General features: G+C 46.3%; 1 protein-coding gene across 1 annotated transcript in view; it reads right to left on the reverse strand.

Annotated features, from left to right (window-relative positions):
- Positions 1 to 16,072: 16,072 nt before the first annotated feature.
- MYO10 (myosin X) overlaps positions 16,073 to 24,926 on the reverse strand; it is a 192,879-nt gene continuing 184,025 nt past the window's right edge. Inside the window, 7 exon segments of the mRNA XM_032470343.1 lie at positions 16,073 to 17,551; positions 19,047 to 19,238; positions 20,800 to 21,252; positions 21,665 to 21,785; positions 22,623 to 22,759; positions 23,463 to 23,670; positions 24,306 to 24,603. Coding sequence (XP_032326234.1) covers positions 17,450 to 17,551; positions 19,047 to 19,238; positions 20,800 to 21,252; positions 21,665 to 21,785; positions 22,623 to 22,759; positions 23,463 to 23,670; positions 24,306 to 24,603 — 1,511 coding nt within the window. The 3' untranslated portion in view covers positions 16,073 to 17,449.

The following is a 24,926-nucleotide window of genomic DNA, read 5'->3' on the forward strand; positions in this document are numbered from 1 at the left end:
GGCTGTGTCACAGGCGTCCTCTTAGACCCATGCATGAATGGCATGCTCATGGGGACCCTTAAGCTTTATAAGACTCAAGTGCCTTCTGAGCCATCAAAGCCATTTGGAAATCATAGTTAACACAGTTCCCTGTACAGCACATTTGCTTGTAGGCCAATCCATTGAAAACTGATGGCTCTCACTCCTGCCTCACCCCTGCCCTAACCCAGGTACCCCCCAAAATGGCTCTGAGAGCTTCCTCTGGGTGGTGAACAAGGGCCTGGCCGGGACTGAACGCCCTTCTCCTTTCTCCGAGCAGAAGATGCATTTGAACTCAGGGTCCCAGAGGCTCAGTGGCCTTCACTTCCAGCTGCCCAGTGGGCCTCAGACTCCCCAGGTGCAGCTGGATTTCCCAAACTCTCCCAGCTGCCGGGTCCAAAGTACCTACAGGCCATTTTCCCTCCCACTGATGAGGTTGCTCTTGCTCCTGCCCTCTGAGGAAGGGAGGGGGCAGAGTTGGAGGGTAAAGCCTCTTTCTCCAGGCATGTCCACCCCAGTGGGTTCCAGAGAGCACCCTGTCTCTGGCGACAGTCTTTATGAGTTAAGCTGGTTTCTTAACCTGTACTATGTGGGACTGTCTGATTCCTCTGAAGCCCTGTTGGGGAGGACAGGTGGAGATGACAAAGAGAACCTCCCAGAACAAGAAGTCGTGTTTACAACGGCCCTGTCAACCACAGTGACCCCCAAGGCAAGAAGCGCTGGAGTAAGTTTGCTTTCCGGTCTCTCCTCCCTTCTTCCTGCCTGGAGTAACCATATGGCAGATTTGCCCACGACAGGCCTGCTCTCTGCCTGCTGTCTGGCATGGTTATTAATAGCACTTCGCTTTCTTTCTCAAGGGTGTCCGGGTTTGGATGATAAATTATATATACTCCCCTCCCATCTCCAGTCTGTCAGCAACGGCTGAGAACCTTTCCCCTCAAATGCTCCCACGCCCATTTGTTCTCTGGTCTCAGGGCCACCTTCCCTGTCCAAGTGTCATCGGTTAGTGCGTGTCTGACTCGTAACCCTGTACCGCCTTCTCTTCCAATCCACACTGTATACGCCTCTAAAACACCGCTTTCTACGTGGAACACCCACTGAAACGCTTCCAGCGATGCCCAGTTACCTACAACCGCCAAACCAAAATCATCGTAAGCCACCTTTTAAAGTCCTGGTTCACCTTTTCCTTTATTTCTTTTTAGGCAGATGAGCTGCTGCCTAATCTGAACACTCGGCTGTAGTCAGATTAATGAGCTCTTCACGGAGTCCACACTCCAAGCAGACCCTCGCATGCATGCCTTTGCTCCCACGGTAAAAACTTTACCTGTCTTCTCAAACGCTGGCTCTCCTATCTGCTGCTCAGCCGACTCCTTCTCCATCAACCCTTCCTCAAGTGCAGGGAGCATGGCTTTCACAGCCATGAAGATCTGAATTTGATGGTAGATCCCAGTGTCCAGGCACTAACCACTGTGTTTCGTTGATCCTAAGACACACATGGGTTTTTTTTCCCCCAACATTTTAACATACCTGGGAATGAAATGTACCTTGAAATCTATGGCATCTTAAAGTCAATAGAATATAGTAGCTCTCTGGCTTTGTGTTATAACAGAGACTCTCTGAGACCTTGTTTCCTCACCTTTTAAAACAGGAATAATGTCTGAGTCTCAAGACTGCTGTGGGAATTCCTTGAGATAACTATACTCGAGACCCAGGGGGAAATACATCCATGGGAATCTGGGTTCTGTGCCCAGCCATTTTGTAATCACTGCCCAGGATGTCACGGAAAGACATCTACCATGTGGAAAATTTGTTGCAACAGATACCAAAGTTTGTGTACTAATAGAATTTCGCAGAATCCTCTGCACTGTGCAGAGTCAGAGAAACCAGTCTCACCCACAGGGGTAGCTTAACCATAGCGCTCCACTGAGAATTCTGTTTAGAGGAAATCAAGGGAACATTTCTCCAGGGGTGATGGGTCAAGCAGCTTTTAGTTGGAAACATGTCATCTGTGTGAAGAAAACTACAAAAGCAAATTTGTCCTCAATTTATTCCTAAGGAGAAAATCTTCAAAAGCTGATTTTATGTTAAAAAAAAATCCACAGGTAGGGAAGTATTGGATTCCAGGTGGATGTCTTGATATTGTTCATTTGGATAATTGCCCTCCCTTGTGAGAGGTCCTCTCCTTTCTGTATAAAAGTTTGCCCACAGCAAGAAGCCTGGCAGCCGGCCACCCTGGGACACTGGCAAAGGTACCTCTGTGTCCTTTGGCCGCCACATCAGGTGAGAAAGCCCAGCCTTCATGGAAGATCCCCAAACCCGGACCATCAAGGGTTGTGGTGCAGGATCTGAGTTGGAGCCGTCAGCAGGTATGAGGTCGTGATCTGATATTCCAGCTCTGCCCACAGAAAGAACCTGAATCAATGATACCCCAGGCAGTGAGCTCACTTAGGGACCAGGTGTTGGTTTCTAACTTTCCTACCAAAGAGAACCAGGGCCTCTAAGAGAACTGGCTGGTACTAGGTCTGAGTTAGGAACGTGTTATGTACCAGAAAGCAAAGACATGTTCAAAGGCAATTTAATGGTTCATATAAAAAGGACAGAGAAGGGATCCCAGCGACCAAATCTGGGAAACTTTGAGGCTGAAAAAGAATAATCCTGGCAAATGATGATAACATATTGAATTTTTAAAAAATCATGACTTGGGGGAGGATATAGCTCAAGTGGTAGAGCACATGCTTAGCATATACAAGGTCCTGGGTTCAATTCCCAGCACCTCTTCTAAAAATAAAACAAATAAGTAAACCTAATTACCCCCCCCAAAAAAAACCCCAAACAAAACAGAACAGAAACAATCATGACTCCATAATGATTCAAAAGAGAGAGAGGAAATGCTCTGCTTTACAAAAGATGATAAGCAAATACGTGTAGACTATAGATTTAGAAAAGCACCCTTTAGTTAACTCTCAATGGAATAGTCCATTCAGGCAATGATCATCAATCAGTAATACAAACCACTCAGTAAAAAAGAGAGTGTATACACAATCTCAACAAAGGTGAGATTTTTTTTTAACCACAAAGGTGAAAGTGTGTCTTTGCACAGGAGAGGTCTGCCAGCCTCCACCTTATCTGCACCTCATCATACTCGGTAGCGCCCGTGATGAGACAATCTGACCTTAGGAGCCCAGGATCTCCTGCTGTGGGAGGGACACAACAAACTTGCGGGAAATACTTGGTCTGAGTCACAGTCCGATAAAACAGTCAGAGGAATCTGGAATATAAGACTTTTGCAGGTCAACTGGCTTGGATCTTCAAACTGATACCAAGAACAGAGGAAGAGCTGGAGGAGAATAGAGATAAAACAGCCAAGTCAGTGTGTGAGACTTGATTGGATTCTGGGTCAAAAAAATAGCTACCAAGGACATTCGGAGGGAAGAGTAGGGAAATTTGAGTCCACACTGTATACTAGATAGTTTTATTGAATTAGTTGTGCTTTTCTCAGGTGTGATAATGGTGTTGTGGTTGTGAAAGAGAATATCTTCCTTCTAAGTGGTGCAGATGCAACACCTAGGGAGGGGAAATGCCGGGACTGGCAGCCGTCTGCTTTCAGCCAAAAGGAAGCGTGTGTGTATATACAGATATATAAATACAGAGAGAGAGAGGAAATGGGTGTGGCAAGATGTCGGTGAATCTACGTGGGGGTGTCTGGGTATTCATTGTATTGTTCTTTCAACTTTCCTGTGGGTTTGAAAAATTTCAAAACCAAAAAAAAAAAAAATGTTTTTTAGAAGACTGTATGAGAGAATAGGAAGTAGAGACAATTTTTATAATTTTTTTTTTAAACACAGATCCCTTCTATTTCCTCTTGCTCAAGACTGTGACCTTTGGTGATTTCTCCTTTCCAAGAAGTCTTGCTTGACTTAAAATCATTGTGACAACACAGCATGGGAATCTGACGATGTCGGAAATGTCATAGCAACAGGACATGAGATACTTCTATTTTCTCCAGAGAACTGTAGCTTGTCTCTCAGATTTAGTCGTCTTCTATCGAACATCAGCTATGTACAAGATCCTATAAGATGTACCAAAAGTGATACAAAGACGAAGGTTCTGCCTTGAAGAGCTAACACATAAACAGGGACTCATCATGTGTTGAGTGGTTATTATGAGCTAAACAAAAGACTAGGATTAGGGACCTAATTATGAATAAGACACAGTCCCTGCCATCAAAGGGCCCCTTGTCTTTTGAGAAGTACAGACACATACATTAATGTCAATACAATGAGACAAGATTTATGAAAAGATCTTTATCCTTGTCTAAAAATTAGGACCAAACATCCAGGGACAGCCTCAGAACAAAGAGTACCTCTGAGCTAGGACTTGAAGAGGAGGTCAGGAAGTTTTCAAGACACATGGGTAGGCATTCCAGGCAGATGGAACAAAATACACGAAAGCATGAAAGTATGAGGTGAGCAGACATGTTTGGGGATCCACAGGTAGTCAAATGCAGCTAGAATTTGGGGTATTTACAGAGGCCCACCCAAATTATGGAGGGTACTCTGTTCTACTCAAAGTCTACTGACTTAAATGTGAATCACCTCTAAAAAATAACCACACAGCAGCATCCAGACTGGTGTTTGACCAAACAACTGGGCGCCATAGTCTGGCCAAGTTGATGCATAAAATTAATCATCGTCACAGCCCCTTCAAAGATTGGTTATATTTTTGTGCCATTACTAAAACATGGAATATAGGAGAAAGGTTGGGGACAAATTTGGGATGAAGAAAATGTTAAATTTCAGGTTGGTCAAGTTGAGTGGTCAATTGCAAAAGACCCTCGGGGACAGAGCTTTCTAATGGGCCAAATTTAGAGACTTTAGTGGAAGCCACAGGACCAGTTGAGACTCATGAGAGACTGTTCATTTACTCAACAACAAATGTCTTCTGGGTGCCTTGGGCCATGATGTACCCAAGGTGAAGTTCCTATTCTCACAGAGCTTAAATTTTAGCAGGGTTGGCAGGCAATGAGCAAATATTCAGATAGAAATATAATTTCAAATAGTGATATGTATAATTTATTGCTGCATAACAAACCATCCCCACACTCGGTGTCTGAAAACAACTTTTATTTGCTCATGATTCCATGGGTTGGCAGTTGGGGAGAGCCCAGCGGGAGTGGCATGTCTCAGACCCATGCCATGGTGTTGCTGGGTTCACATAGGCATTTGCCACCAACTGGCAGATGCTGGATGGCAGCTGGCTGGGGCTGTCAGCTGATGTCATCAGTTGTCCCTGGGGTGACCTCTCCAGCAGGCTAGTTCAGGCTCATCACTTGGCAGCTAGGGTTCCATGAAGGCAAACCCCACAATGTGCAAGCACTTAGCAGGCCTCTGCTTGGGTCCACCCTTTCTTATGTCCCCATGGCCAAGGCAAATCATGTGGCTAAATCTGGAGTTGTCACGAGAGGGGACAACAGAGGAGCATGGAATTTATTAGGGACGGATCATTGGCATAACAATCCAACATGTGCTAAGTGCAATGAAGAAAATCAGAGCAGGGTAAAAAGAGAATTAATTTAGAAGAGAGGGCTTTGATAAACAAGGACCTACTGTGCAGCACAGGGGACTATATTCAATTTCTTGTAATAACATATAATGGAAAAGAATCTGAAATACATATATGCATGTGTATAACTGGATTGCTTTGCTATACTGAAACTAACATTGCAAATCAACTACACTTCAATAAAAAATAAAGTTAAATTTTAAAAAAAGGAGAGGGGGCTTTACTGGACAGGGTGGTCAGCGGAGGGACTTTTGAGTGGAGACATAAATGAAGTAAGATAGCCAGTCATGTGACGTTCTGGAGGCAGGAGCATGCCGGGTGGAGGGGACAGCATGTGGGAAAATCATGCAACTAGACCCAGCTCGAAGAAGGAGGTTAAAACAAAGAGAACAGAGTGAGCCCGGGTGATTCACAATTATTAGTCACTGCTAACAAGCCAAGTTTTGCTTCCTCACAGATTTCTGGCCATGCTCTGAATTATTGAGTTTGCCAAATAAGAATCAAATGGATAATTCATTATTATAATCTCACTTATTAAGCTTTAATTATATAACTCTCTTTGAAAAAAATAAATTCTTTCCTAAATATCCTGTGCCTCTTCAGACATATAGTTACACATTCTGATTTGTGTTCACTTGAAATTAGTGCAAAAAGCAGGATTCCAAGGAAGAATGAATGTAGAATCACAGAACATGCATTGAGGCCAAGCTGTTCTGACCTGGCAATGAGCCCACATCTGGCACGGCAGCTGCAACTGGGACTACGCTTGGTTGACTTGGCCGTAGTCACTGGATGTGTCTGGTTTTTGCAGGGTCCAGACTTGTGCATTAAAAGGCAACATGATGGGGGCCTCACCCTGCATCCTCTTGTTCTTTAGGGATGACACTAATTTCTGCCTCCCCTCCCCTGGCCCCAGGGCACCATGTCAGTTTTGATTCGCTCTCTTGGCCATGGAGGAGATTCATTTCAGAGCATTCTCCCAGGCCCTCTGCACTATGGTAGCCTGACCTTAAGCCAAGGAACCAATGTGAGGTTGTGCCACCACCAAGCATGTCAATTTCCATTGTACATTTGGGGTCTAGGGAAATGACCACCCGCTGGAGCCACAGACACGGTGGACATACTGCAGGGTGGATCTGGACCAGGTCTCCACTTATTCCCCTGCTCTAACAGAGGCCTGGGATGATGACTAGTGTCCCTGGGTATTCACGTCGACTAAGACCTTGTCCAGTAGTCATCAGAGTGCTTGGGGAATCTTCAGCGTGCAGTTTCTCACGAAGGTCCCTATGGGGAAGGACTGGGAGACCCAGGACCGCATACACTTGTGTGGTGTTGCATGCAAGATTCTGCCTTCTGGGCACAGTCTTTTCTTTAGTCAGTGGGCCTGGTCCAAACACTGGCTCAGATCTGGAAACTGGGCAAGGGGTTGTGACTTTTCACTGGGGTGGTGGCCCCTTAGTTTTCTGATCATTCATCCTTGACTTCCTCTGATTGTCCAGGTTGAGCAATCTCTTGTTGGCTACCCTCCTGTTTTGCGTCTGGGGTGAAGTAACTCATAGGATTTTGAGTTAAGTCCCTTGAGTGTTCCTTTTTGGCTAGGGGAAGAGTTTTCTGTATTTGGGAGAAAGAGTCTTCATGAATAGTTCTTGTCCAGCAGGGCAGAGTGACAAAACAGCTAGCTGTCCACCAAAGCTTCACTCTCTCCTTACATAACAAAGAGTTGTTACTGAAAAGCCTGGAACTACATTTCTGGGCATCGCTTGCACATAAGCAACGCTAGGTGAGTAGATCTGGCTAGAGGATTGCAAGCAGAAGTGACATCACTTCTAGGCTAGGGAGGAGAAAAGATTACATCCTTGTCCTCAGGTGACCTTGGAAGGTACATGTGGAAGGCGGAGCCTCCACCAGCCTGGGCCTCCCCATAACCACAGAATCAGAACCACCAGCCTCCCCACATTACACCCCTGCTGGACTGTTATGTAAGCGAGAAGTCATCTTTAGGGGTGTTAGGCAGTTGAAATGTCATTTGTTTGCTAAAGCAGCCAGAATTACCCAAATATATGCCCTCTATAAATTCTACATCACATCTACATTAAAGAAAATCGTTTCTGCCTGAAAGGATTTTTACCAGATTTGAAGGTATGTTTGTGATGGTCTGACTCAGAGCACAGATTATGTGACATGTGTCCAATTCACTCTGAGAGGCCCGGGACGTTTTGCAGAGCTGGGTGGTTGCTCTTCATCAGGACTGGACATGCAGTATAATAAAACGCGATGTTAACACAGCCAGCACATACACGTTTTCTCTGTCCTCAATTTCTTAGTATAAGCGGTCATTTAAAATTCAGGTCCCTGTGCTGTGTCCCTCTCATGGACCTCCTCAGGTGCCCTGGCCAGCACCCTCCCTACCCCCGGCCCAGGGTTCTCGGTGGCTTGTTTCACGTCAGCATCAAGCTGACGGGCCCCCCTGCAACCCCACAGTTTTCTGCCCCTTGACACTTACCTGTATCTAGCCTCTCTGCATCCTCCTGCCACAGATTTAGAGGAAGTGCTCCCCCTACAGGGCGTGAGTATTAGTTTCCTATTGCTGCTGTAACAAGTTACCACAAACTCGGTTGTTTAGAACCACGTACGTTTATTTTTTTTTTTTTACAGTTCTGGATGTCAGATGTCTGCAGTGAGGCTCCCAGGGCTATGAATAAGGGGTCAGCAGGGCTGTTTCCTTCTGAGGACTCCAAGGGAGGATCCACTCCAGGCCTCTCCCAGCCTCTAGCGGCAGCCGGCATTCCTTGGCTTGGCTTGTGGTCCCTTCTTGGCATCAGTCCAGCCTCTTGCTTCCTTCCCATCTCCTCCTGCTGACTCAGATCTCCCTCCTCCTCATAAGGACACGCGATTACATTGGCCCACACGGATAGCCCAGAATAATCTCAAAATCCTCATTTTCATCACACCTGCCAACTCTTTTGCCATACAAGGTAACACACACAGGTCCTGGAGATTAGGATGGGGACATCCTGGGGGCTGTCACTTTGGGGGACATGGCTCCCTACATGGTTTTTAAAGGCACCAGATGACCTGGAAAGGTGAGGGAGCTGACTCCTGACCTGGGGAAATTCAACCAACTGGAACCAGGAGGCAGGACCTAACCAGAAAGAGAATTTTCTTTTCTTTCCTCTCCCTGGAGGAGGGCTATGAGGCAGAATTTCCCCCAGAGACCCTGGGCAGAGACATCCCACATGGCCACAGAGAGGTTCCCGCTGAGTACCCGGCTGGGTCTCTCGGTGGCTCATAGCTGCCAGCACGGTGATACGGTACTTTGCCTTGTTTCCGGTCCTTCTCTGCCTCACTCCCTTATCCCTGCTGCCCCAGGACTGCACTTCCCAAAGCATCAACAAGTAACCTCTGCCTTGAGCTCTGTTCTCTGGGGAATCTCAGCTGGGATGGCTCCCAAACTGAAAGTCACCATTTCTTCTGCATTTATTTAAGAAATAATTACTGAGTACCTACTATGCTCAGACACGGTTCTAGTCACCAGAGTGACAGTAATACACATGAAAAGATGGCTGCTCTCAGTCAGAGCTTCCATTCTAACTGGAGAAGACGTACAATAAACAAATAAGAAAATATCATTTAGTGGCAAGCGCTATTTAAAACATGCTGGTGCCATAAAGACTGGCTATTTTATACCCAGTGGTGAGGAAAAGCCTCTCTAGGGAGGTGACATTTAAGCCGAGATCTGAATGACCAAGAGTCATTTGTGCAGAATCAGAGGAAGGAGAGGTGCCCTGAATGGCAGATACCAATTTGCCACCTCACATGGAGGATTCTGGGCACCAGGCTCTGGTTGAAGAACAGCAGAAATTTATTTCTAAAAAATTCATGATTTTACCAAGCAACAGAAGGACAGACGGTTTAAAATACAACATAAACATTTCAAGCAGAGGCTCTCTACTAACCAATAAGTGAGACTTTCTCTTTGTCATGAAGGGATGTATTTTATTTCAGAAATTATTTTTTTTTTTTGCACTAAGCATCATTTAAGAGGAAGGACCATGAAATGAGAAGTGATGAGACTAGCTTCCTTGCCTGTGTAATAAATTGAGTTATAAACCCATTTCCTTCTGTCTCTGACATTTTTGTTTCTAGGATTAGCTGGTGGACGTTCGGTGCCTTAGGCATCTCTCTCCAGCACGGGGGCTGTTGGGCTCCAAAACCTCGTGTCTCAAGAATTAAGCAAAAGCTTGCGGCGTCCCTTTTCATGACTTGGCTTTGGGAGCTGAACAGTATCCCCTCGGTCACACTCTACTTGTTAAGAGGAGGGGAGAATCAGATGCCATCTTCTCATGGGAAGGTCATCAGTGAATCTGTGGATTTGTTTAAAGCCACCAGAATAGGTCCCCTGGCCAAAATCATTGACATTTCTCCTTCCTGCATTTCTGAACTCCAGCTGAGAAGTGGTACCAGTTCTAAGATTAGGACTCAGTTCTACTAACTGGGAATCATTCTCCACAGGTTCTTGGATCTATCTTCAGAGTCCTCCCTCGTTCACAAATAGCCTCCCACTTCCCTGTTTTGAATTAGTGTCTACAGCAGTTATCTTATGCCAGTACCATTATTGTCCGTGGAGAACAGAAGACTTGTTCCTTTCGTACATACATCCTCCAATCAACAAGAATTTAATCAATGAGCTGTATTTCAGGCACTCCACCCAAGGAACCTCATTTACCCCAGAGCCTGATTTAGATGATAAGATCCTGGGCCTCCAGCCTGAACCTGATGCCTCAATAGATAAGACTTTGGTCATGAAGGGTGGTTTAAAGCTAGCAGCCGGGATGGTCCATGTGGGGCTTGCCCATCTCTGTGTGGCTTCCTTACCCATCTCTGTGTGGCTTCCTTACCCCATCTTTTTAGCCTGGCAGCTTCAGGTTAGGGGGATTTCTTTCACGTCAGCTCAGAGTGCCTAAGATGTGTGTCCCAAGAGAAAGAGCAGGCAGAGCTGACCTGGCCTTGTAAGCCAGGCAGGATCACTTCTGCCACATTCTGTTCATTACAGGTGGAGTCACTATGGCTGGTCCTTATTCGCAGGAATGAGACTCCACCTTTTTATAGGACGATGAGCAAGAAGTTGCTGCATATTTTATTATTTTCTTATTGCACTACAGTCAGTTACAATGTGTCAATTTCTGGTGTGCAGCTTAATGTTTCAGTCATACACATACATATATTTGTTTTCATATTCTTTTTCATTGTGGGTTACAAGATACTGAATAGTTTCCTGTGCTATACAGAAGAAATTTGTTTTTTTAAGCTATTTTATATATAATTGTTAATATTAGCAATTCTCGAACTCCCAATTTATCCCCTCCCACTCCCTTTCCCTCTGGTAACCATAGGTTTACCATGTCTGTAAGGCTGTTTCTGTTTTATAGATAAGTTCATTAGTGTCTTTTCTCTTTTTAAGATTCCACACATAAGTGATATATGGTATTTTTCTCTTTCTGGCTTACTTCACTTAGAATGACGATCTCCAAGTCCAACCATGTTGCTGCAAATGGCATTCTTTTATTCTTTTTTATGACTGAGTAGTATTCCACTGTATAAATATACCACAGTTTTTTTATCCAGTCATCTGTAGGTGGACATTTAGATTGTTTCCACGTCCTGGCTTCTGTATATAGTGCTGCTATGAACGTTGGGGAAGAAGTTGCTGTGTATTTTAAAACTACCAAACACCCTAAGCTGCAAGAGAGGCTAGAAAATATATTGTGTAGCTCAGCATCCACTGCAGCTAAAACTTAGGGGAATTTTATTGCTAAAAGATAAAAGGAGAGAATGGACAGATTATCAGGGGGATGTTTAGCAGTCCCTGCAACAGGCAGCTTTGCAGAGGAATTAAGATCTGAAGCAGGTGGTCATGGATGAAGAAAACATGAACAGGGAGAAAGGCCATGTCAGGCAAGAGAAGAGCATGAGCAGACACACAGAAAGGATGATACGGGCATATGTATTTACATTTAGAATGCACTTCTAGTTACAGGAAGCGGTGGTGGGATGGGGGTAAACTATGCCACATGGAATGGATTTGGCCATAAAATATTGAGGAAGTATTTGGGTTTTAGTATAGCTTTGTTGTAAGTGCAAGATTCCAGAGTTAGATGAACCTGGATTAGAATTCTCTGTCCATTGTCATTTTGTGCTTTTTCAGCCAGTGTGGGAGATTACAAAAATGGCCACCATTCTCCAACCTCTTGTTGAGTGACTTTGCAGCTACTTCCATCAAGCTATGGAGTCTGTTTCTCCATCTCTTGGCTCTGGTCTGGCACTGGGCCTTGCTTTAGCCAGTACGATGTGGCAGAATTAACAATGTGCAGTTTTGAACTTAAGCCTCAAGAGGGCTTTACCTGTCCCCACTAGCTTTCTTGAGACCTTGCCAAATCTGTGAATTAGCCAACGCTAGCTAAACGTGGGATAAGAGACCCCGTGGGGCAGAGCTCAACCATCCCATCTGAGGCCCCAGCCACAGGAGAAAGCCAAGGCTAGATCAGTGAAGACGACTGGCTGCAGCTGCCCTGTAGAGTCATGAGTGAGACTTGCAAGGGGACTGCCCAGCTGAGTCCAGCTGATCCCAGCTCAAACTGCTCCCCCTAGAGAATCATAATTAAAGGATCGTTGCTTTAGCTACTGGATTTTGGAGTGACTTGTTATATAGCAAAGCTGCTACAGCTAAAGAAATTGCTTTCTAAATTCAGATATCCTCGACACAAACTAGGTTTTCCAGCACCTGCATCATGGCTACCGGGAGGACTCAGACGATCATAGTGCACCTGGTACCAAACCTGAACCATAATATGTGCTGAGCAAATGGCAGCTGATGCCACTGGTCCCATCAGAGAGATGGTCAAGGAAAAACAGTGAAAGGAGAGTCTAAGAAGCAATTACTTAGAAATCCACACTCTGCTCCCTTTTGCTTCATGGATTTTGTTTGTTTGTTCCACCAGCATGTGCCTACACTACATATCACAAATCTGCATTTTTTGGGCTCATTATTCACCTTTGAAAACTCTTCTTGCATTCTTGTTTTCTGGACCCTTGAACACATGCAATGGTCTGTATACTCTCGCTATAGGTACAGTCAACTTCCTGTTTCACATATTTCTGTATTTTATTTCCAACTAGGCTCTAAATAAAGACAGTTCTTAGGTTTCCTTTGTAAACTGCACAGAGATAGTGCTTTTGCTTTTTTATCCAAACAGCAAGAATTTAATAAACACTTTGTACATTAAAGTCAATTAAATTTTGTTATGGTTGGTGTTATCTTATCTCTAATCAAGAGACTTACTCAATTTTCTCAATATCAAGTCACTAAGTAAACTCATGGAGAACAATGCCCCCAAGAGATCAGAGTTATAGGAATAATTCATTTCCTCTCCTGGTGTGTCAGTGTGACAGGAGGGAGTGGTGACAACTCCAATCTGGCAACTGGTTCCCACCAAGCAAATGTCTGGGTGCCTCAGCAGCCGCAGACCCTGTTTATGTCTCAAACTGCTAATCAGCTCTGATCCTGCTATTACTTGAAGGAGAAAATAAAAGTTCCTGGGAAAACTAAAGATAGGAACCAATTATATACTTTGAGAACATCTTTAATTATCCCACATCATTTTTCCTTCACTCAAAATGCTTCAGGCTTTCTAAGCGCTTTTTTTTTTTTTTTGAACTTCCTTTAGAGGTTTTTCCTCTGAATAAGATGGTATCAATTTTTACTGACAAATTATGCACTGATGTATCCCTCCCGCTATGCAGGACCCGGCTCCTACCAGCTTTAGGGAGCCAACCACGCATCTTGTTTCAACTCTGTGTTCAGCAATGTCATCTTGGAGCTTGAAATCAGCCACGGTGGGAATACTGCCATCACGAAAACCAGCAAACAATACCAAGGGGGACCATTTCTCCTGGGAGAGTCCATTGATGAATGTCTGCCAGCCTAACACTGCTGCCAGCGAGTGCTCCACTCCGGTGTCTGGGAATTACAGCTCTCGTCATCCTGAGTTCAGACACAGGGTTTCACCAGGAAATGCCAGGGTCACCTTCCCACTGCTGGGTAGGAGACTGATAAAAGGGGGACGAGTAGAAGAGGGATATATTTGGATTTGTGTTTGACAAGAAAATCCCTCTGGGGTCTGGTCTGTGGAGAAAAGCATATCTGGGTGGGGAGCAGGTGGGGGGCATCAACGTGAAAGCATGGCGACCAATGAAGATGCTATCTGGGGCTAGCGCCAGGGAGCCAAAGCATGGCTTCCGACGACTTTTGCCCTGACACGTGCTCCACACCATCTGCACCTCCACACCTGTGCTTGTGCCCCACCCCAGTCCTAGTCACATCGACCTACCTGCTTTGGGCACCTGGAACACTTCTTCCTTGAAACTCACCTGACCCTTGCCGTGTCACCTTGTTTGGCCATTTAGTATCTTCAAGTGCATTTGTCTGATCCCCATAACAACTTCTTGAGGGGCCTGGGATGGGACTGGTTCACTATGTCTGGCTAAGCAATGTTCCCGGCAGGCACTATTCTGGATTTCTTGGAACATGGGGAGAAAGAAGTTTCTGTTCTGGAGAAGCTCTAGTCACAATCTGGGGACTGATCAAGAAGAAATGAGAAGTGATGCTAAGCCAATCTGTGTTGATGAGAAATGCAGGGAGGGAGGTCAGGGAAATCATTTGAAATAGTGGACAAGAAGCATGAAGCAACCATCTCAAAACTGGGAACTATATTCCTTACCTAACACATGGAATCAAAATTCTAACTATTGCCAATAATTGGTTACAAAGGAGATAAACTTCTATTACTACCTAAAACAAGGGTTCACAAACCCTTTCTATAAAGGACCAGAGAGTAAATATCTTCAGCTTTGCAGGAGGTCCTGTCACAACTGGTCAACTCTACTGTCGTAGGGCAGTCACACCGACAGACACCACACAGATCAATGGGGAGAGACCTGTTCCAGTAAAACTTAATTCACATAAGCAGGTGGCAGGTTAGCTTTGGCCTCTCGGCTAAAGTTTCCTGACCCCTTACCTAAAAGATCAAAATTGTATACTTTGAAAATGGCAAAGCCAAACGTAGAATCCAAGTCCAATACTTTCCAGCATATCAGGGTGCTTTTCTTGGTTGCATGAAAGACATAAACATGCTGATTCAATTTAGTTTTACATCTACCTGTTTTGTTCCCCATTAGATAATAAGCTTTCGGTGGGTGAGGATTTTCATGCTCTTTAAAGCACGTATTTTTATACCCAGTAGACAAACTTTCCCAGGCTATATCAAAGATCCCAACAGATGAGAGAGATAATACAGAATTTTACTACAGCATACATGTGACCTCAACTTACAGTGCTGAGTAAAAAGTCTTATAAATAAAAAAATGTTTGCTTTCTTAGATTTCTAAAGTCTTTTTAGAGAGAAAGTAAATGAACTTTTTAAAGCTGTCTGGGACACTAAAAAAGAATAAGGAATCTCTATAGGTACTATGTGGAATCAGACCTAAAATATTCTGGGAATAAAGCAAAAGCACAGAAGAATTTATCTTTTTATGTGTTTTTAAAAAATACATAAAAGGGGAAGGGGATGGAGATATATATGTGAGTATATATTTGAAATACTTTTGAAAGGATATTCAAGAAAATGGTAAAAAAAAAAATAGTTGTTTGTGGGGTAAATGGAGGGATCATGGCTGGGAGAAAAAGGAACTTTACTCCTACCGTTTGAATGAAAAAACCCCACCTATTCTCTTCCAAGAGAATTAAAAATTAAAGCAAGCAAAAAGTCAACTAGGTGTGCACATAAGTCTGCAGTCATGTCACGCTTCCTATCGATGCCTTTCTCTGTACCAAGCACAGACATTCAGAATTATTCCACTGGCCACATTCAAAACTATTAATATCACAAATGACTGCATGTCAATCTGGTGAAATCAGAATAAACCCTGTGGATGGTGGAAACTCTGACAAGGCCACTCCCGGACACAAGCCGAGGTGGGAGTGAGTGGTAAGAGGAACTTACCAGGTTGGGGAACTGGTGCTGCTCACTGAGACCCACGGCCCCAGCTAGTTCTTTGGGTCAGTCAGTTACTCAACAAGCTACCATGTATTCCGCTCATGGAGATACGGGCTACAAGCGGGTGGAGAACCCTGACTCCGTGATCTTGGGTCTCAGCAATAGGAGATGATCTGACATCTGCACTTCAAGTCCTTAGATCTCTGTGATTTCATTGATCTTGTCTTTCACCTTCTCAGCTTCCTTAGAGCCACGTTCTGTGTTTCAAAAAGCAGCTGAGATGTCTACAGGTTTGTTTTTAGACCTGGTGATCAAGTGCATGAAACACACAGCCTCAACTCTTTGAAGCCAAAAGCATTAAACCCAAAACACAACAAAAACACCACCAAGAAGCCCATTTGGTATCTAGAGCCAGCCCAATAAAGAAAATATACTGCACATTAGCTAATATCTTTTATTGTCAGACTTTGAGCCAACAAACAATGACTCCACATGGCTGTCTGCAGGGGTAAGGCAAATTTCTTTTTGCTTTGTGGGTAGACTTAGTTGGCCTAAGTCTTTACAACTTTTCTGTATAAAAATAGAAGTCCAAGACCAGATTATTTCTCCTCTGGTCATAAATGCTGATTTATTTACAGGGGCCTCATTCAGACCACCATTATAAACTTGGGGTAAAATACGTGTGTATTTTATTAAAGCCTCAATATTGAATATCTGGGTTCTTTAAAGATTCGCTCACGTGTTCCACTTTCAGAGAAGGCAGCATCTTTCTTCCGAATTCAAACGTGGTCATGTCACAATCTACCCAGAGTGATATGAACTAACCTTCAAGGAAACATTTTTTAACTTATATCTCTTAGAAACTAGAGACTCCAAAATGACTTCATACAGTTCTAAAAACAGCCCTGGGGCCCGCTGTTTGAGTGGTTTATAAATAGTTACTTGAAGGCTGTGTATCTGTTTATAATACAGCAGACACAGACTGCAGATGTTGCTACCTGTAAAACAAAACTTGACTCAAAATGGGGCTTTCGAAATACAGCGAAGACAGGAAAATCCAGGATTCTGGTTTTTTAATAAAACCACTTTGGAAAGTAACGGCTGACGACTCTTACGCTGAACCATTCAAATGTACAGACGTTACATCATTGCACATCCTCTTTCCCTTTGCTTTCAATGCTCGTGGAACAGTGATTAAAGTGATGAGTTTATGAACACATGCATGCACAGGCAGGCACATACACTTAAAAGATGAGACAAAGAGAAAAAGTTACTGCATGTCCCCGCGAGGAAGGCTGCCCGCAGCACTCCAACTAAAATAGACTGTCCCCTCGCTCTCCCTCCGCCCCCCACCCCCCACTCCCTCACCTTCCCACGAAGGGGAAATCAGGCTGGGAGGTTAGTGCAGAAGTGATGGATAAATGCTGCCCCCCCACCCCCAAGCTTAGTCAGTCTCCCCCAGAAGGGGGGTTAGCATCTCCCTTCAGTAGCACAGTTAAGGTGGATTAGCATTTGTTCCACAAGTTAAGGCACTTCTGGCTGCTTTGGTGGCAGCGTGGGTTTCATTTCCTCTCTTTTTAAGGCCTGGGTCATCTAAGAGAAGTAAAGCTTTGGAAATCGGGTTAAGGTTGACAGCTTAATGCACGATCACTGGCGGGGACAGGGCGAAAGGTCCCCCGAGACACCTCCCTCCAACGAGGGGCTTCCAGGAAGCCTGGGCAGCCCCGCTTCGGGCTCCAGGCGCCAGCGCCGGCTGAGCACTCGTGACCAGGGGCGGCGCGGGAAGATACCGAGTTCCCGTGGGCTCGCGGCCGCCTTCACCTGGAGCTGCCCTGGCTGCTCACGGAGCGCGACGCGCTGTAGCGCTTCTTCACGATCATGCTGATGTAGGCTTTCATGAGCTTGGCCACGTCCACTACCTGCCCGGGAAGCAGAGTCGGCACATGGTCAGGAGTCTCTGCAGGTTCAGGGAGCCTGTCAACCAGACGGCCTCAGCCCGACCTCGGCAGACCAACCCGTCCTCCCAGCAAAAGCCAGCAGGTAGCCCGCCGTGCGAATCCATGGGGCAGGCTGCGTGCGCACGAAGCCAAAAGGTCAGCTGCTTTCCCCTATTTCTAGGCAGGGAGAAAGGGAATCCTGGCTTTGCCAAATAGGACGTTGCCACCTGGTGGTTGCCTCATGGAAAACTGATTTTTTGCATGTAAAATAAAGCTCCCACCCGATGACGCTTAAGTGTGTTGGTATGATTAGGGCCGGGATTACTGTTCCAGCTCAAAGAGTCAGCAACAGAGCCCACAAGCACAGCTTTTAAAGACTGTATCATATCGTGCTGGTCAGCTCCTCATGATGCAGCCGGAGAAACAGAACTAAGGTGCGAACCCCAGCCCGCACCCTTCTCCCCGCCCCCCCGCACATGCGCAGTTCTGCTCCCTGCCAGCTACGTGCTCGCAAAGAGCTATTTCACGATGCGGTCACTGTACACTGTCGCCTCTCCTGGCCCGTCCCTCCCGATGGCTGGCCTGGATCTCTGTGAAGACATCCTACCTGGCTGCCATCTCCCTGTTCTCTCTTTCCTTCCAATCTCACCCCACATTATGTTTGTAAAAGCACTGCTGTCACATATCATGTCACTATCAAAGATCCCAGGGCAGTTCCCTATTGTCCACTAGAGTTGACCAAACCCAGCAGCCTGGCGCCTGGGACCCTCCAGTCAAAGGCCCCCACCTCTTTCCACCTCACTGCACATCTGCCGCCAGCCTTGTCTACCCGCACCTGTCCCTGCCTGCATCCTTGGTCTGATCACGGCCTCCTACCACCTCCTCGCCCTCACTTGACGCCATCAGCCCAACGAGCAGCGTGTGATTCATGCTCATTTCCCACCTCTGCCTGAGAGCAGCTCCCTGGGTGGAGACCTCAACAGGCTTCGTGTGTTATTACCATTATTACATTTTGAGCTTTGAAGTGGATGGCATACACACATAGAGGTGTTCTGTGACTTACTGTGAGCTAGAACTAGCTATGCCCAGGATGGTCTGCCCTCTCTCCCTCCTGCTCTGTGGACACCATCAGATCCTAGTCTCAAGGCTGTGATCCACTTGTCTAGTTTGGATTTTTTGCCAAACTATTTAATTTTTTTTGGATCTCTGTATCATTTCCCTTTTTCTTTTTTTCCTCCAAAGGTAAGACCCCCCTGATACAAGGGAACCAAATTTCTCTGTTGCAAAGGTATACAGAAGAATTTTGGGGTTATCAAGTTTGGGCCTGCGGGAGACCTGCAGCTGAGAAGGGACCTGCAGGCTGTATTTTCATGTCTTAAAGCGAAATACCCAAATAAAATCACTTGGTCAAAGGCTCCAGGACACGAGGTGCCGTTGTTCTGTTTCGCCCAGGTCACAGACAAGAGTTGCCTCTTACCTCACTGGTTTCAAAGAGCAGCTCCCTCTCATCGACAACGATCTTGTACGTGTTGGCCAGGGGGGCCCCAAAGGAGAGGATGTGCTCGTACTGGAAGACTTCTAAGGGTCTTCCCTCCCCGCGCTTGTAGACAGAGACAGCGTCGGCGCTGACGCCCAACCAGAGCTCCTGGGGAAAGCCGCCCTCCTTGCACTGAGGGGCAAGAGTGAGTGTAAGAGTTAGACCAGAAACAGAACACGGGGGCCACAAGACAGGCTTTAAATCAAGCCCTCTGCACAGCGTACTGAAGGCATTCAACGTGTATTTACACCAGGGGAACTGAAATAGGAGAAACAGTATCTCTTCGGCTATCTTGGTTGATTTCTGACTGGCTGATCAGGCCTGTGCATATGGGGGGATCTCGGTGGTCAATTCCAGCATCTTGCTGGGACTCTCCACATCATCACCCTCCTGGCCGTCTGAATTAGCTACACAGGGGTGGCCACAGCCAAGGAACTCAACAATGATCCCCCAGCCAGGTCTACTCTTCTGTCTCTAGTTCTGCCTCCAATCCTGTCCTGAGTGATTATTCTTCAAATACAAAATCCAGGATCACAGAGGAAAATTCTCCACATCTGTGCTGAGTAGCCAGCAATGAGCTTTTGTGTAGATGGTGGTTGATCTCACTGGCTTAACAACGGACTTTCTTGCACAGATCAGTGGAGGAAAATAGGAGCCTGGATGTGCAGGATGACAACACAGGGCGATGGGAACCAGGAAGGATCTACATTGGTGACTCTGAGATGACGAGGTTCTGGTACCAAGCATCTGATTTATACTTAAAAACCAATGTAACAGAATTAACCAACCCAAAGATAGCACCCAATGAAAAGTCATGAAAGGATCTTAGAATATACAATAAATATTTAGATTTTTTACAAAGCCTCATTTAAAAGTTGTCAGGTAACATGCTGAATGACTATGGTCATTAGAAAAACACATGCTCATCTAAACCAGGGGTTGACAAACTTATCTGTTAAGGGACAGGCAGTAAATATTTTAGGCTTTGTGCTTTCTGGCACAGCTACTCAACTCTGCTGTTTGAGTGCGAAAGCAGCAGAGAAAAATGCATAAAAGAATGAGCATTGCTGTGTTCCAGTAAAACTTAATTTTCAAAAAAAAAAAAAAAAAAAAAAAAAGGCAAGCAGGATTTGGCCCTCGTGCTGCAGTCTGCCAAGCCTTGATCTAGAGTATTAATAAGATTTTCTCTCAGTAAATAGCCTACTTAAAATATGCATGTATGTATATATACACACATGAAATCAGTACTGGGTTGATGCTAATTTTGCCAAATTCCAATTGTGTAACAGAAATTCTTCCCTGCAAACAGTCACGGGAAAAAATAAAAAAGTAAAATCCAAATATACCCCAAATTTGACTTTACGTACATTGTTCTAAAAACTGGTTAATGCAGATTTTCACCAGCACTTTTTTTATTGGGTCTACAGCTGGTATAAGGAAGAATTAGAAGTTACTTAAGAATAGATGACATCTTAATTTTCCACTCACTTCTAATGTTACAAAAGCATTTACTATAAAGGAGGAAAAAAACTTGGGGTGGGTGGCTGGGAGGTTAAGGATAAAATTGGGGGGGTGTCTAACAAAAGAGGGTGAGAGCGCAGTGTTCCACCCGGCCCTCCCTTCCTCGACTTGACCATGGTCACACTGACTCAGGTACCCCCTCGTGTCGGAAAATGCAGCAGCCTGCCCTCACCTCCACATCAAAGAGCGTGGATCCGTATCCAGGCCACTCCTTGATCAAGGCCATGTACTTGGCCATGGCCTGTTCTTGGCTCATTCCCTGGAATTTCTTCCACTTGTCAATGATGCTGGCTCGAGCGGAGGAGACCTCTTCCTTGACCCACATGTCCAGCATCTGCTCCTCCTCCACCTTCTGCCGCACAACGGGCCCCGTCCGGAAGCTCCGCCTCAGCGTCCCCTCCAGGAAGCTGGTGCGCCTCCTCTCCAGCCGCTCGCACGGCGTGAAGGTCTTGGTGGACTGGCTGATGCGGGCCTTGAGCCTCTGCAGCGAGTATACCTCCTCGAGAGGCGGGACCGCGGCGTGCGGTGTGTGGTCCCCCTGCAGGTACTGGAGCCTCAGGGCAGCGAGGACTTGCAGGTTCTCCTCTGGGGCCGGGTAGTGGCCATGGATGACGGCTTCGTGGGCCTGCAAGGAGGCGGGCAGCGGCTTTATGGGCCGGACACTGCGTCTCTAACAGGATGCCTGCCTGGCTTGCTCCCTTATTCCATTAGGATCGCTATCAAAGGCCACCTTCCCGAGAAACCGTACCCCAAACCCCCTTTGCTGCTTTAAATTTCTCCCTGGCTCGGATACCATCTAACACATATATTTTATTTTAATTGTCCCCCCTCCACCTTCAACCAGAAGTTCCTGGTACAAAAGTTCAAATAGTATGTGTCAAAGTTTCATTCTACAAATGAATAAAAGAGCAGCCGACCCTGTCCATGCCAGGAAATCTACTCCCATACGTGATTTGGAAGGACTAGCAGTTAACGTACGAAGGGTATTAACAGGTTTCAGCCCTGCTGTCCTGCAGAGGAACCAGAGTCCCAGTTACCTGTTCAAACATAAAGGCAAATTCCACGCTGTCTTTTGGCACGTTGTCTGTGTCCAGGAAGCAGTAAAGTTTGAAGTAGAACTTCCAGGGCTGGTCACCCACCTCTGATGTGGCAGCCAGCCTAGACAGAAGTCGAGAGGGAGACTCAGAAAGCCAAACGAGACATGGGCCACGGGTGACCCACAGGGAGTTCACTTTATATGGTGTGTTCTCTCTAAGGCTTCATTCTGTCTGTGCTCAGATAGCAGAGCGCGTGGAGGTGGGAGGGAGGGAGAGGACACGCAGGAAGAGTGAGGCTTCTCAGAGTTCCCTGCTAAGCTGTTTACCCAGAGGTGAAAAGCATCCTTTCATCCTGGTTTTATCTGACAACAAACAGGCAGCCTTCAGTTGAACTGCACCAACAAGTCTTTTCTGCATGTCCCAGTCTAGTTAGCCCTAGCCAAGCGTGATGCTGGATCCATATAAAGAAAAACAACACCTATTTCTTCATTCCTTTTACCAACTCTCCAACTACAATATTTATAAAAGCTAACACGAATATTAGGGAGGCTGTGTTTATACTGAGTAGGAATATACTTTGTGCTACTAGGGGGACATGAGAGCCATAAATAAAATATTATGGCTCCAAGAGATACAAAGTGTGGTTGGAAGAGTTTATTAACTGGCTTCTGTCCACTCCGGCTAATGACAAGTGAAAACCTAGAATCAGAAAGTTCCAAGACAGTGGGTACAACAGGGGACCAATAGAAAGAATGGGGTAGACGAACAATGATGGCGAACCCTATTTGAGACAGGGGCTCCATCTAGGAATCAAGGAAAACAGGCAACAAGGGGAGGTGAAAAATTAAATATGCTTCAACATGGGCAAAATAAGGCCCACTCAAATGTGCACCAAAGGCAAAAACGGCACAGAAGTTCAAACCTTCTTGAATCTGCTGGCACTTGGAAGGGAGCTTACTTCTCAAACTTTGCCAACACATCGGCCACGATGGTCCGGCTCTCGATGGCTTTGTCGACGTGCCCGTTGTACTCAAAGAGTGCGAACATGTTTCTGCTGTCCTCCATGGCCAGGCCCCGGATCAGCTTCTCCACCACCTGGAAAACACAAGGTCTTCAGCTTCCGAAGCTGTGGTTCTAGAACGTGCCTTCATCAGAACCCGGAGGGAGCTGCCAGCCAAAGTGAGGGTCCAGGCAGCCTCCTAAGGCTGTCGGGGTGAAATTTCAAAGGTGCTGTTTTCCCTTGTTCTCCTGGCATCAGTTCTCTCTCTTCCTTGCCACAAAGAACTGGCCCAGCATTTGCCACTGGTAGGGACAGAGGCTGGGCCCGTTTCTTGCAAACCCATACTAGGAGGGTTTATGTGGAAACTGAAGCCCTTTTGTCCAACAACTTCATGAACTCATAGTGACTTTCACCAACATTTCTTCTACACGAGCTTTTCTGGGTTTTACTGAACTATTCCTTTTAGCCAATTGGTTTTATAATACTGTTTAAATGTTAAAAGAAAAAAGATAACGTGTCCACCCGACCCAACATTCTAGGTCTTTGCGTGGCACACAGAAACACTCCACCGCAGAAGTGTTGCGATAAACCCTCGTCATAGAGGGTGTACCTGAGTCAGGGTCCACAATCTCTACTAGATATTCAGTTGCTTCTCAGATTAGCAGGTTTAGGTCCGTTTCCTCTTTTAACTGAGCAGCTGCCCTATACAAATCACAACCGGGCACAGGAGCCAACCTAACTGCACACAATTGTCCTAAGCACATGGGCAGTCAGGCATCAAGCAGCGCCCTCCCTCACCTCCCCGGCTGTGGTGTGGGAGCTGATGGTGATCTTGCAGGAGCCTCCGCCGTGGCAATACACCGTGGACGTCATCTCCTGCCTGTGGATCAGAGCTTCTATTTCATCCCGGGAAGGCACGAACTCTCGGCATTTGGTTTTCTTAAGAGATTCGTAAATGAAGAGGGCGTATTTTTCCATCTCGGTTCCTGGAAACTGTTCCCGGATCCTAGGAGACAGACACTAACTGTCAGTTGCCGGATTGAGGATGGCTGGCAGTGGGGAGCCAGGCAGCTTCAACGTGCTGCAGGCCAGCGCAGCCAACGGGTCCCTGTGATGAACAGAGCAAGCGCCAGCCACTGCCTGAGCTTATCCCAGGAAGGTTTAGTCTAAAGACAGAAAACAAAAGAAAGAAAGAAAGAAAACCACCTCAAAGACCAAAGAGCCCACGTACGACTGGAGCAACTGCTGACAGCTGGCCTCCGCTGCGCTCTTGTGCTTAAAGAGCCCTCTGCCTCGTACCACTGGGTGAAAACTGCTTTTCCAACATTAATTAGACTGAATCAGACTGTTTCCACCTGTTTGATTTGGAACAAATATCCAAGCTTTTTTCCCCTCCTTGTTTATATAGGGTAGTGGTAATTAAATTCATCCCATGTCCTACACATCAGGACATTACACCAAGAGTGACCGGGTCTCTGGACAGCCTTGCATGGCTTAGAGAGAAAAAGGATGGCTGCAAGCTTGCTCAGGGGACCCAGGAGCCTGACCCACACCAGGGATCTTCTGTTCCAGATCTGTGTCATCTGAACAGTGATCCACTGCACTGCCCGTGAGAACAGCACTGCCCCGGCCCCCTGGTACCTTTTGAGGTGGAACTTCAGGTACTTGAGGACCCCCCGGCTCGGCAGGAAGGTGCAGCTCAGGCACGTGAGGATCTGCCAGCTGTACAGGTTGCCCACACTGCCCGGGTGCGGCACCTGCGTGGTCTGCTTGATGAGCTGGCAGTACAGCTCGTCTCGCAGCGGCCGGAGGTCATGGCCCGTCTGGAGGATGCCCTGGATTATGGGGATGGGGTCAGACACGGATTCCAGCTGCTGAAGGGAATTGAATATCTTGATGGCCTCGTCCTGCAGTGTGGTGTAGCCTTTGTCTTTGAGCACTGGGAAAAGGGAAACAAACACAAGTCACGTGAGGGGCTCGGGGAAGGTGTCATCCGAGCAGCAGACCAGAGGAAGGAATGAGGACGAGAGCTAGGCCGTGATGCAGCACCCACCACGTGTCCCGGGAACCCCGAATCAGCTGTATGGAGGTGGGCAAGGAACTGAACGATTTCACTGTGCAAAATGCTTAAAAGCTTGTCTGTTGCCAGACAGGGTCCACACTTGGAAGGCAAGACGATGGTTAGGATCTGGTTCTCTGGGAAGCTAAGGCTACTCTGAGCTCACGGGCAGCGCTGGCACTTTCTTTAATGCAACAACCCTG

This window comes from Camelus ferus, chromosome 3 (genome assembly GCF_009834535.1).
Source record: "Camelus ferus isolate YT-003-E chromosome 3, BCGSAC_Cfer_1.0, whole genome shotgun sequence".
Taxonomy (NCBI): Eukaryota; Metazoa; Chordata; class Mammalia; order Artiodactyla; family Camelidae; genus Camelus; species Camelus ferus.